The sequence below is a fragment of the Crassostrea angulata genome, chromosome 2 (genome assembly GCF_025612915.1).
Source record: "Crassostrea angulata isolate pt1a10 chromosome 2, ASM2561291v2, whole genome shotgun sequence".
Classification (NCBI taxonomy): domain Eukaryota; kingdom Metazoa; phylum Mollusca; class Bivalvia; order Ostreida; family Ostreidae; genus Magallana; species Magallana angulata.
In genome coordinates, this window is record NC_069112.1 from 2,957,578 (window position 1) to 2,971,268 (window position 13,691).

The 13,691-nt window shown below is 37.5% G+C and overlaps 1 protein-coding gene, 1 non-coding gene and 2 pseudogenes across 2 annotated transcripts; all 4 read right to left on the reverse strand.

The window, feature by feature from the left end:
* The window catches only part of LOC128171437 (talin-2-like), a 333,309-nt pseudogene that overhangs the window by 39,152 nt on the left and 280,466 nt on the right, over positions 1-13,691 (reverse strand).
* On the reverse strand, positions 808-2,913 carry LOC128171422 (talin-1-like). Its single transcript, XM_052837219.1, has 4 exons — positions 2,828-2,913; positions 2,368-2,517; positions 1,611-1,760; positions 808-1,360 (listed from the first exon to the last, which is right to left on the reverse strand). Exons 2-4 carry the CDS (start codon positions 2,500-2,502, stop codon positions 1,199-1,201), a joined length of 447 nt encoding a protein of 148 aa, XP_052693179.1. The 5' UTR covers positions 2,503-2,517; positions 2,828-2,913; the 3' UTR covers positions 808-1,198.
* On the reverse strand, positions 6,143-10,078 carry LOC128171454 (uncharacterized; annotated as a pseudogene).
* Positions 8,976-9,050, reverse strand: Trnay-aua (transfer RNA tyrosine (anticodon AUA)). Its single transcript has one exon. It is a non-coding gene; the product is annotated as a tRNA-Tyr (tRNA).

Consider the following 13,691-nt stretch of genomic DNA (forward strand, 5'->3'; position numbering starts at 1 on the left):
TAAAATGAACATAATACTATATATACGTTATAAATGTATTTCATCACGTTCATTGTATGGGTAAACACAAAAAAAACCCAATCACGCTTAAACTTACGTACAATATTTCTCCAAATAAATGACATTAACTTGAGTTTGGTCAACAGAGATACAGTGTGAGAAATGTGCTTAAACATCATTAACAAACACATAGGATTAACAACATGCCTTACAAATTCAGGTCATCATGACCTACTTTCACATTGATAAATACATGAGTACATGACTTCTGGTATGATTAATGGTACATCATTTCTAAAACACAAGTTTGTTTATTTTTCAAATAGATATGTTCAAAATAGTTTCACCATAAACTACCATGATTCTAATTGGGTCATTGTGACCTACCTTTTGAGGACAACAAGCAATATATGATGCACCAATTGTTATACATGCACAGCTCAAACTTAATGAATTAAACTAACATCAACTATTAATATATTGAAATTAAAACTACATAACATTGTATAAAAAAACATCTAAAACTTATCAAATTCTTATCAAAAGCTTATCAGATCACTTCTTTCCAAATGATCACGGTATATTGTAAAAATACATTAACTGATATTCAATCCTACCAATAAAACTGTCAGGGATAAACACAATCAAATTCATTTCTCATTCTCAAGGGGAATAACTGTTTTTTCATCCTGACTGAAAAATACAAATTTTGAGTTATTCCCCTTTGAATATAATGTTTACTACAACATACAAGATTATTTGTGTAAAAATCACAATTAAAAAACCAACACTATGTGACACATTGGCTTCAATTGTAATGGACATCCCCGTCCTAGCACCGAAAGATACCAGAAATTTCAGGAGCTTAGATAGGTAAAACATATTATATTCACCTACAGAACACAAAGTCCCTTGATGACCAGTAATTAATTGACTTCTGTAACTCCATTGGAATTATCGGTAATAAAAATAAAACCAAATAAACACTTGTTCATGCAGATAACCATATTCTTGACTTAACAGTACACACAGCACACAATATCCATCCAAATTTGTCCACAAAACAGTTTTAGAATAACGGATAAACCAATAAACTAGGAATCACCAGACATTGTAACAGACTTGTGACTCCACTTACATCCTGACTGTTGGAGGTTGCTGCGGCATTTGCGGAGTTACTGGCCAACATATCGTAGTCTCATGTCAGCTGATTGGCCAGTCGCCCGAGGTCGCCCGGGTTCACCCCCGCCTTGCCCACCATCTCCTGCGTCGTCATGGCGATCTTCTTGGCCAGACTGACCATGTTGGACTGGTACTCCACGAAGGACATCCCCTCCCTCACCATTACCTGCTTGTCCGTCTGTAACCATAGAAACAAAAGGGTGTCAATATTGTAAACACAGACTCCTTTATTTGATAGACCTTATTATGTTACACCGATATGTATCCAAAATGTTCATAATGGCATAAGTTTGTTAAAATTTCATGATTTTAAAAAATTAAAGTCGATCAAATTCTTCCTCCAGTGCCACTATCAACACAATATTGGGGACTTTAAACAGAGCAAATTTTGGAGGAAAGAAGGTCCTTTAAGTAAAGATTGTACCCACCTTAGTGATTGATTTGGTGAGTTTCTCTATCATACTGTTGACTACGCCGGCCTGTGAGGCGGCCTCCTCCAGAGACTGTAACAGGTCCTGTACGACGTCCATTGTGTTGTCTGCTGCTGTGTCAATGTTATCATGGGTGTGCTTAGGGGCCTACAACATAAAACAAGATATTGTAGTCTACAGAAGATCCGTGCACACACTTGTCTATTGTAAGGATTTGCTATGAAGTCCAGACTTAAACATGCCTAACCTCTCTATCTTATCTTTGGGTTGCCTCCCCCTCCTATCTTAAGGTACACTCTCCTTTTATAATAAGGTACACACTCCCTCTTTTTTCTTTAAGCTCATTCCTCTTCTCTCTTACTGTAAACCTACCTAGGGTTGCCCCCACCTTCTATCTTTAGGTTCACTACTCCTTCTACCTTAAGGTATACTCCATCTTCTGTCTTCAGGTACACCCTTCCCTTCCATCTTAAGGTACACTCCCCCTTCCATCTTAAGGGACACCCCTCCCTTCCATCTTAAGGTACACCACCCTTTCTGTTTTCAGGTACACCCCTCCCTTCCATCTTAAGGTACATTCTCCCTTCTATCTTAAGGTACACTCCCCCTTCCATCTTAAGGTACACCCCTCCCTTCCATCTTAAGGTACACTCCCCCTTCCATCTTAAGGTACATCCCCTCCCTTCAATCTTAAAGTACACTTCCCCCTTCTATCTTAAGGTACATTCTCCCTTCTATCTTAAGGTACACCTACCTTAGGGTTGCCTCCCCCTTCCTTACAGGAGTACATGAACTGAAGTGCCGACTCGGCCACGGTCTTAGTCAGGTCCAGGATGTGGGTCTGTTGTTTGGAACAAAGGTCATGGATTTCTCTTGCACTCCCAATCATCTGTTCTTTGAATCCCTATAATACCATTCAACAATAATAATTAATGATTATCTACGAATATTGAAAATTGAGCACATTTTGATTACTTTAAAATCTTAATAAAGGGGGGGGGGGGGGGGGGGAGAGGTGAACTATCAAATAAATCTGTTAAACTGTTGAAACAAGGGAGGGGGTGATACCTTAAAAATCTAGACATGAAAGGGAAGATATGAAAACTTAAATATCTAGATATTGGGAATGAGGGGTTGATAATTTACAAATCTGGACACATGGAGATATATTAGTGGATGGGGAAAAGGTGGTTTTAGGTGGAATAAGTACTGACCCTGAGGGATTTCTCGGTCCGTTGCTGTAGACTCTGACTGATGGCAGCCAGTGAGGCGTGGTCCAGGTCGCGGATGGAGCGGTTCAGTTTGTTGATCGACTCGTCACACTCACGCTGACCCGGCGCACAGTCCCTGAAATATACAGATGTATATAGTCAAACAGGTCCTGATGTTTTACAGGATATATGTTCAGTTCAAGATTTTTACATTCCTTGAAAGTATACAGTCAAATACTATAATATGTGTCAAGAAATAATGGATGTAAAGTGGAATGGACCTCAAACAAATTTAAAATCCAGGTACACAGAAATACAGTAAAATACAATAATTTACCTGTCCGAAAATTTAAAATCACTTTTAGGAATGAACCAGGCTATTGAAGAGCTAACACTTTTGTAAATCTAGAAATGCTGACCAACGTTAGGAGCTGGCATTATAATAAAGACTTGCACTATACACTTACTTGATGAAGGAAAGACTTACTAATGGTGGACAAACTTACTTGATGGAGAACACGAGTCGTTTGATGGCCTCGGGCACACTCTTGGAGTGGTTGGAGTACAGTTGATAAGTGGACGGGTCCTTCGGGTTGACAGCCAGCTGTTTGGCGGCCGTCACCATGTGACACGCTCCATCGATCATCGCCTTACCTGCCGACACAATGGGCTCTTGGGCCTTCCTTGCCTACATATATATACAGATAAGTCATCTGTGTGTCTTGTCCCAGAAAATTAGGAATAACTGCATAAAACTTTCTTGAATTATGAAACCCCACCATGAACATATTCAAGTTCATTTCTAATATGGGGTTTTACAGGACAACAGAATCCTGTTAGTTGTGTGCGTAACTTGCTAACTGTCTGCTTTATGTAGCTAACTTAGTAGCTATCTGCTATATATCGCTAGCTGTCTTACTACCTGTATTTATCGATAGCTTTTCATTTACTGTAATTACCTCTGGGCTGATCTTGGCTGGCATGCTGGCAAACTCGGGAGAGGAGGCAAATGTGGTGAGTTCATCCACTGCATCTGTCAGTGGTTTGGCGGCCTCCGCACATCGCTGGCGGTTCTCCTCTGTGAAATCCTGGTCCAGTGCCTTAATAATGATCTCAGTAATATAGCAGAATATCATTTAAATCGTTGGGAAGCTTAAGGTACAAAACCCATAAGAAATTTCATACAATTTAACCAAACACAAATTATAACAAATAGAAATGTACACTTAAGATCTTGACATTTGACCTTGACACTCACCTTGATGGCCTTGACCAGGTTGGCTGTGCTGTTGGCAACGTTCTTGGCACTCTGTACAAAGTGTCGCTTAGCGACAGGATTGGAAGTCTTGCTGGAGGCCAGGCGACAGGCGTTACACAGGGCCGACGTGTGCTTAGCAACCACTGTTGCTGCTGACAACACCTACAAGGGGAGAAAACTCTAAATCATCTCTAAACAAAACACATCTTGGTGACAAGGTTAGAAATAATTACAAGTTAATCAAAGCAAAGTCATTACAAGTTCACTCTGTGTATGAAGTAAAATTGTTAGTTAAAATATTAATTCTTAATACAAAACTGATTTTAGACCTTGGCAAAGGTATGAAAAGTAGATAATCTCCTCCATTCATCAAAGTACTTTTTCACTTAGTACACAAGATGTTGCTTGTATATATATGATACATAGCCTGATACCCTACAAACTTCTAACATAGAGATATACACACATATATCTGTTTTTCCCGATACACAGCGGTTCATGTTATTTCTCTGATATTTCCTTGCTGGCATTGACATATCTGTTAACCTTTCAAAGATGCTATGTGGGAGAATCTCCCCCTTACCTACTTGGCTAAGGGGGAGATTTTGCGTAAACGACGTTTTTTCACGTGAAATGCAAATACCCGGTATATATTAAAAATACTGTTAGATACCTTATTTATCATTGTAATTAATGCATTTGCAATCATTTTAAATTTTATTATTTCTATGACTACCAGTGTGCAATTACAACTTGTGTTGCTGTACATGTTCAGAAAACTATTATTTTGTTTGCATGGTACAATACAAGAAGCCAATATAGTGCCACTTTTTATATTAAGTCATCTTATTGTTCAGTATTGAACCATCACTGCATGCTGACATTTATGGTAAACACAGAAAATTTATTTTGCCTATTTTGAATTTGCAGTGAAACCCAGTTAAGAAAATACCAGAAAATAATATTCATTAAAATTATTTTTTGCCTTATATATATAGGATAGATTTTTAATTCACAAAACAACATGTATTTCTCCAGTATCATTTAAAAATGGTCTCTGTTGTAATGTCTATAGCATCCCTGTAATTCATAGTACCGGTACTATAAACTTTAAAAACTCTTGTGAAATTCTTTTACACTTTTTCTTCGAGCTTCACTTCATCTATGAAGTACAATCTCAAGAGGAAAATGATTAAGTAGGTTTCTACGCTGTAGCTTGTATAAACTTGTTCCAAACTCACTTTGATTTTTACCGACCGTGCTGGCCAGACAGAATTAGTCACGACTCACTGCACGTGGCTTGGGTGCTTTACCTGTGCACCTGTTAAGTGACACCACTGGCTGTTATTGTTTTCTTTGGTGTTACAGAGTAAAATCAAGATGTTTTAAGTTTTCAGCCGGAAACATGATGTGCCTATTGCAGGATTTGATCCAGTGACCTGTAGCTGACTGGCCATAAACTAGGACCCAGATATGTATTAAGTGTTTCCACCTTCGTGCAAGTTAAGTTGTGATGAAATAACAATGAATCCATACCTGGCACAGTCGAGTCAATTACAGCAGGATTTAAACCAAGAACCCTTAGCTTACTGGCCAATCTACTATACCTCCCATAGCTAAGTGTTTCCACCATTATGTTAATTGAATTGGGACTTCTTTTATTGATAAGAATTATGGAATGATGTCCCCATCACTGCTTACCTGGCACTGTTGAGTCAGTTGATGTTCCGAGGTTTTGTTAGTGTTGGATTTGTTAGCGTTCTTTGAGGCGTTAATCAGCTGTGTGGTGGCTGAGGCGGTGCGACGCGCGGCGTTCTACAAAACATAGATATAATCTCTTAAAGACCAATTACATGATAAAGTACGATTGTTATATATCCGTTTTGCAATCCAATTAAATATCAAAGTATGGTTGTAACCATAATACACCTAAATGACTCATGTAAAGTCTCATCACAAAACATGATTGTAATATCAAGCCATCATGTCGTATATCATTTACTGCAATTAAATTACAGGTTCTAGAGATAATTAAACGACACTTAATGAGTCTCTGACCTCTAGCCTCCTGATGAGTTTCTTTTTGAGGGCGTTGCTGGCGGCGATATTTGTGGCAGCCCGGAGATCCTCTGAAGCGCCTCTTAGTCTCTTCTGCTGCTCTGAGTCGTTCGGACTCGACGCACAGCCTTGTAATATTAGAATATAACACTTTACTGAAATTGATTGAACAGATATAGCTGTTCACTGTAATACACAACTCTGTAACAAATATAACATTTGACTTTACAAATGTTAAACATGATATAGCTGTCCCCTGTAATATACAACTCTGTAACAAATATAACATTTGACTTTACAAATGTTAAACATGATATAGCTGTCAACTGTGATATACAACTCTGTAACAAATATAACATTTGACTTTACAAATGTTAAACATGATATTGCATTCTACAGTTTCAGCTGCTTTACCTTTATCATCATATGTTCTGCGACCTACAAATGTCTACATAACCAGAAACACAGTATACTAGTATACTATTACACTTTCCATCTCATTGTTCAATGCACACAACTTTTCCTCACCTTGGCAGCGTCCACCATGTTCGCGGTAGCATCAGCGAGTTGTCTGGCGGCGGCCAGGAGCCGCTTCTGCATGTCCGAGTCAGAGTGGCCCTCGGCTTCTCCCCTGATGGCCCCAACCAATGAAGAGGTCGCTTGAAAACAACAGATATCAAGGTCAAAAATTATATCATAAACAAGTAAATATATTGAAACAGTCAACAGTCTTAAATTTCTGAGCCATGTAGGTGCTAACCCAATCTAGCATTGACTTTTATAGAATTGAACTTATGAAAGATGTGCGAGATATTTGTGAGCTTACCTGAGCTAGCTGCCTGGCCTGTCTCACCATCTCATGGGCGTCGCCCACACTACTGAACAGTCTGTCCGTCACAGTCAGGATCATGTCCACTGCATCCTCGTGGGACTCTCCAGCCTGTCAATCAAAAACATACATTTACTACCTCACTGCACAGAAGAGTTCATGATCTCAGTATCATAACAATATCGAATCATTGTACCGTCATTATAACCAAAACTTCAATGTCATACCTTTCTTCATTTAATATTGTGTAACAGGAGAGAGAGAGAGAGAGAGAGAGAGAGAGAGAGAGAGAGAGAGAGAGAATAAAAAGCTTAAGAAAAAGAAAACAGTGACAATCCCACTTACAGCGGTGGGTCCTGCCCCCTTCTTGATGTGCTGTAGCAGGTTGTTAAGAGCCTGAGTAACCGCGGTGGCTGCGGCGGCTAGGGCGGCCAGAAGCTTGTCGTCGCGGCATGACTGCTGGGCCGCCTCCACGATTCCCTCAACAGAGTGAGCCACATCCTTTGCGGCGTCTATCAGCTGTTCCTGACAGGCCGAGCCACCACTTACAACATAAAAACTTTTGAGTCGGCGGGATTTCTCTGAGTCGGTCGGGCGAGGGGAAACAAACCATATTTTTATTTTGGCCTGATGGTCGGAGCCACCACCTACAACATACATAGTGATACAATATAAAACGGTGTTAGTACCAACAAGCAGATATTGATGTTTTCCTATGAGGTTATCATTCCAACCAATAGGACTTCTTGTAACAAATGGATTAATTCAACCAATAGGACTTCTTGTAACAAATGGATTAATTCAACCAATAGGACTTCTTGTAACAAATGAATTAATTCAACCAATAGGACTTCTTGTAACAAATGGATAAATTCAACCAATAGGACTTCTTGTAACAAATGGATTAATTCAACCAATAGGACTTCTTGTAACAAATGGATTAATTCAACCAATAGGACTTCTTGTAACAAATGAATTAATTCAACCAATAGGACTTCTTGTAACAAATGGATAAATTCAACCAATAGGACTTATTGTAACAAATGGATAAATTCAACCAATAGGACTTATTGTAACAAATGGATTAATTCAACCAATAGGACTTATTGTAACAAATGGATTAATTCAACCAGTAGGACTTATTGTAACAAATGTATTAATTCAACCAATAGTAGCCACCACCTACACCTCAATGAAAGACAGTATTTGCACTTAACACACAGGATCAATAAAAATCCAAGGTCCCAACAAATAGAATGATTTCCATCCTACTGGATCAATCCTACCCAATAGGATCAATCTCAGCCTTTATGATCAATCTCAGTCTGTAGGATCTATCTCAGCCTTTATGATCAATCTCAGTCTATAGGATCAATCTCAGCCCAATAGGACCAATCTCAGCCTATAGGATCATTCTCAGCCTATAGAATCTATCCCACCCAATTTGATCAATCCCAACTGAAGGGATCGGCCGCATTCTTTTGGGTAATTCTAACATATAAGATCATTTCGAGAAGATTTTGTCAAGCAAAGGGACCTCATGAATCAGTCCCAAAAAGTCAGATCCAAACAAATGGGTTAGTCCAACCAATAAGTATCAATCATAAAGAGTTCAAATGAAAAAAATTATATTATCTACTTTATATTACAATATTTATAGTTTGATTGCAGCACTAATTTTCAACTCCTATATTCAATCTTTAAAACAAATTTCATAGAAATTAAATTCAAACTAACAGCAAACTAAGGTTTTTCAAATAAAATTGTGTTACCAGTCAGCATAGCACTCTACCGGTCGCTAAAGGGTTAACCCGCTAGCCAGAGCTAGTAGGAATGCCATATACTTGACTCTACCACATTGTCCCCCTCCAAGGAAAGAGGCGTCCCGACTCTCCTGGAGTGCCAATGCCTGTGGGCCAAAGTTCTGGAAACAATCTCTCTCACCCGCCAGAGAATACCCAGGTCCCAACATGGGCGTCAAATGTAACGGGATGGGAGAAATAATGACGGACCAGACCGGGATTCGAACCTGGGCCCCCTGAATCTATAGTCAGGTGCTCTACCAACTGAGCTATCTGGCGTCGGTATTCGAACCAGTCTGACCGTCACATAATGCCCCAACGTTGGCGCCAAATGTAACAGAGACACTTATTGCCTCTGCTGGGCTTTAAACCCAGGTCCTCTGGCACGCAAGTCCAGCACTCTATCGATCGAGCTAAAGGGTTAACCCGCTAGCCAGAGCTAGTAGGAATGCCATATACCTGACTCTACCACAAGTCGTAGTACATAAAATTTGTAAAAATTGTGTTATTTTAACGATATATTAAAGAGTAGTCAACTAACTGACTTGAAAATTAACAGGGTTTGTCCTTTTACCATGCCAAATAAGTGTACGAAGTTTGATAAGTATCCCTGCAAGAGTTTTCTTTTCAATTTGTTTCCAATCTGAACACACGCACAGCAGCGATGCTATATCCCCTTCGCACAAAAGTTACGCGAGGGGATAATAACAAACATTCAAACACACATTAAGCTATTAACTCTATTAACTCACCGTAACGTTTTTCTGTCACGCTACTTTCGCTCTGGGTGATTGATAACTCTTACTAAAAAATTTCGATTGATAACTCGTATACAAAGTTGATTATGACATTGATTTAATGAAATAATAATTTGTAATAGTATTAATGGTTTGGAAAGGCACATGCATTTTTTATTTGTTATTTTACAGAAGTGTGCAATCTATGATAAACATTTTTAGTTTTGAACGAATTTTGTCATAATGTATGCCCCCCTCCTTTACAATGGTTACCTGTACATATAGCAGGTTGTATGTATAATTCTATGTTACCTGTACGTAAAGCAGATTGTATGTATAATTCTACGTTACCTGTACATATAGCAGATTGTATGTATAATTCTAGGTTACCTGTACGTATAGCAGGTTGTATATATAATTCTAACTTACCTGTACCTGTGGAAGCTGGGAGAGGGCTACTACTCCATAGGATCTCCGTAATGGTGCAAGTGCGGGAGTGATTCACTCCCGCAACGATTTCGTCTCAAATCGTTAATAAATGACAATAACATTTGCATTTCTTACCTGAACTCGAACGTTGTAGATGTCTATGGCCTAAATTAATCCAAAAATATCAAGTATAGTCCATATATCGGTTTTTTTTCGTGTATGTCAACAACGAAAGTTGAATTTGTCCGCCATGTTTACTGACCTTGACCGGTTTTATTTTGGGACAGCCAATGAGAAGTCAGGGGCCCGTTTCACTAAAAGGCGTACGTCCGGCGTAACCTTACGCCTGTCGTAAGTCCGGACTTAAGTCAAATATTTGGACTAAGGTCCGTTTCACTAAAAGGCGTAACTTTGCGCCCGCCTTAAGTTAAGACAAAAATCTACGCCTAGCCAAGGGTAGTCGTAACTTATGGCGTAAACATGAAATTATTGCTAATTCTGTTGCTGAGAATATCGGTGCTGACCGTAATGTTAAATTGTACAATTTGTCATGTAAATTTTTTTAATTTCATATGAAATTAAGAAAATAGAGAGTTTTGATAGGTGGTACCAATTCTCGACTAGAAACTATCTTACCATGTTTTATGCACATTCTTTATATATGCACTTGCCGTTTACATGTTAAAAATGACATATTAAGACAATGGATATATAGTTTTCATTAGATTATTTTTATTCAATAATTTGATTTACGTTTCATATTTTTTAGTAAATTGGGCAATGAATAATGCAGAAAATATACATACATGATGAGTATGTAGTACAAAGGTATATTTGTATAAGAAATGTCTAGCATTTCAAGCATTTCACCCCCCCCCCCCCCCCCACCCCCACCCCCGCCCAACTTCAACGCAAATTATGCGTGAGCGGGATATTTTGAAATTCACTAAGTGAATTATTGACTTTTATATTTTCCTCTTTTTTTATTTCATTTTTGGTGGGTAAAGGGTGTTAGCTTAGGTAGTCTAACTACGGTTAATCTCAAAAGTATTTTCAGTATTGTTAAAATGTAATACCAAAATATGATGAAAGCTCCAACTATGTTTTAGAGTCGTCAAAAGTTCCTAATTTTTTTTTTAAATATTAGATAACTTATTTATCATACAACCGATGCAAAATTAAATAGATTTTATTTCGTAGGTTACATACACATCCTTTTTATTAGCTTCAAATTAATATGAAGACTCGTTCAATATATTAATACACATGTAAGTGTACTTGGGCAGTTTATGTTGAGTTCACCATACGTCTGACACACACATTTACAAATAAACGTGCATGCACTTATGATTTGTATGTACCCGTTCACTTAATTCGGAAAAAAAGCTAACTTCGGAAACAAATTGTGAAAAAACAAATTAGACTTGGAATTCATCAATTATTTCCAAGGTCATTCTTGCTCCACATTTGACATTGATACAAATCTTAATATGAAAATAATAAATATATTTATCCGAGCCTCTTCGGGTTTTTTTTGCATGAAATATTAAAATTTCGCTATTTTTAGTATCTGTTGTATGGTTGTTCGATGCTTGCTTAATATTTTCCAATCCATGGTTAAAAAGCTCATTACTGCATTAATTCGCTTTATTTTCTATTTTCAAACAAATTCACTGGTTTTCTTCCAATGATATAGCAAAAGGAAACCAGAAAATTTAATAAAAAAATATTTATACTCCGGCCATAATTGACACATGATCAAAATAGAAATTCCAAGGGTGTTCGAAACATGGTTGAATTCTCGGAGATATCGATAACAAAATAGTTCTGTTGAGTTAATAATTTTGAATGAACATATCCTATATGCTTCATCAAATATATCTTTCAAATAAAACAGTTTAGCAAGTTTTGCTGTGTGATTTTGTCGCTAAACAGGATTAATATACATGAATACTTTACGGTTCTCTCTCTCTCTCTCTATCCCTCTCTCTCGCAAACACAATTGACAAGTTTCTATCTTTTTATCTATCTAAAGAATATCTATCTATCTACATATCTATATATGTATCTATCTATCTTCCTTTCTACTGTTTATAATCTGTCTGCGCATGTACATAAGCTCGTTGTCAAGGACGTAAGTCTGGCCTTAACTTAGTCCGATACTAGTGTTTACGGCCAGGCGTACACCTATTAGTGAAACGCAGCTTACGCCGGACTAAATTTTGGCGTACGCCCTAAGGCCTAACTTAAGTTTCGTCGTATCTTACGCCTTTTAGTGAAACGGGCCCCAGGAGCGGATCTTGAACTGAATATAGGTTTAAACATAATTAACGCGGTAAATATGAATTTTCCATTATATACAATTTCCTTAAATGATGTTTTAGTGATATAACGAGGTAAGATCGATTATTTTCACTGACATTCACATTATCAAGCCCATCAAAACTCCAAGTGTACACAGGCAAAAGTGGCTCACATGAATCTCATATGAAATTCGCATGAAGTTCATGTGAATTCTTCGCATGAGAAAGAGACGAAAAGTAACACGCATGAATTTCATGCAAAAACTTCATGCGATTTTGACATAATTTTCATGCGAATATCATATGATTAAAATTTCGCACAATATTCATGCGAAAATTATACCTCATGTTTCATGCGTAAAACATGCGAATATCATGCAAATATCATGCAATTTTCATGCAAAATACTATGCAGCTTAATTTAATAATCTTGAAATCTTTATCTCTCTTTATCTAAATTTGAGAATATAAGCTGTTATATTTTGAAAAGAAAACTGAAGTCCTAATTAATTTGCTTCATACAGAATTAACGTTAACAGAAAACAATGACAGTAATCTTTTTAGGAAAATCTTCTTTATTTAGATGAGAACAAAATTCAAATTTCTTCTTCCACTTCTTGAAAAGGCTTGTTAGTTCATCAATCTACAAGAAAATATACATAATGCAGTGTTCATGAAATTTTCCTATTGCTGAATGGCATACCGGTATCTATTTTGAATGTGAATTATTAATATTGGAAGATAAAAACAAAATTCATTGATATATGACATGCAGTTGGTAACATGATAAATGCTCGTTAAAGCAGATTTGATCAAATACAATAAATTTCTGTTTTCTACGTGTCTCAATGTTAAACTTTGAACCGCAACTGAAGCCCCAGTTTAGGTCTGAGGGTCATGATTTTTATAATTTAGAATCTTCACTATATAAGCAAGCTATTGTGTGAATTTTGTCATTTTAGGTGCAGTTGTTCTTGAGAGGAAGATTTTAAAGACAGGCACGTAGCATCGTTTTTGAAAGTAGGGAGGCCAGACTCATCCAAAAAATCTTGACAAGCAAAAAAAAAAGGGAAATTTTCAGTTTTCCAAAAATCTTCAAAATCCTAATCCGTAGGGGGTGGGCTGGCGTACTATAAATTTCAATTTCACTCCTCATTTCCTTATATTCATATCAATTTTTTTCATACTCCCAAAAAAGTGGGGGAGCCAACTCCATGATAATTCCATTTTTTTTAAAAATTGTTCCTGCGAGAAAAAGTGGGGGGGGGGGGGGGGGGGGGCAGGCCCCCCCTGATGCTATGTGCCTGAAAGACACACACCCTATACTCACTGTTTCTCAATTATCTCCCTTTGAAACAGGGCTGCACCCTTCATTTTCATGATTTAAAATTCCCTTACCATAAGAATGCTTTTTATTAAGTTTGGTTAAATTTTGCCCAGTGGTTTTAGAG

Bases quoted from the DNA above. Each gene is read 5' to 3' on its own strand.
- LOC128171422 (XM_052837219.1), bottom strand. From the start codon at position 2,502: ATGATTGGGAGTGCAAGAGAAATCCATGACCTTTGTTCCAAACAACAG. The intron at 1,761-2,367 runs GTAGGTGTACCT...TTTATGTTGTAG, and splicing joins AAGGGGGAGGCAACCCTAAG to GCCCCTAAGCACACCCATGA. The intron at 1,361-1,610 runs GTGGGTACAATC...CTATGGTTACAG, and splicing joins TCACCAAATCAATCACTAAG to ACGGACAAGCAGGTAATGGT.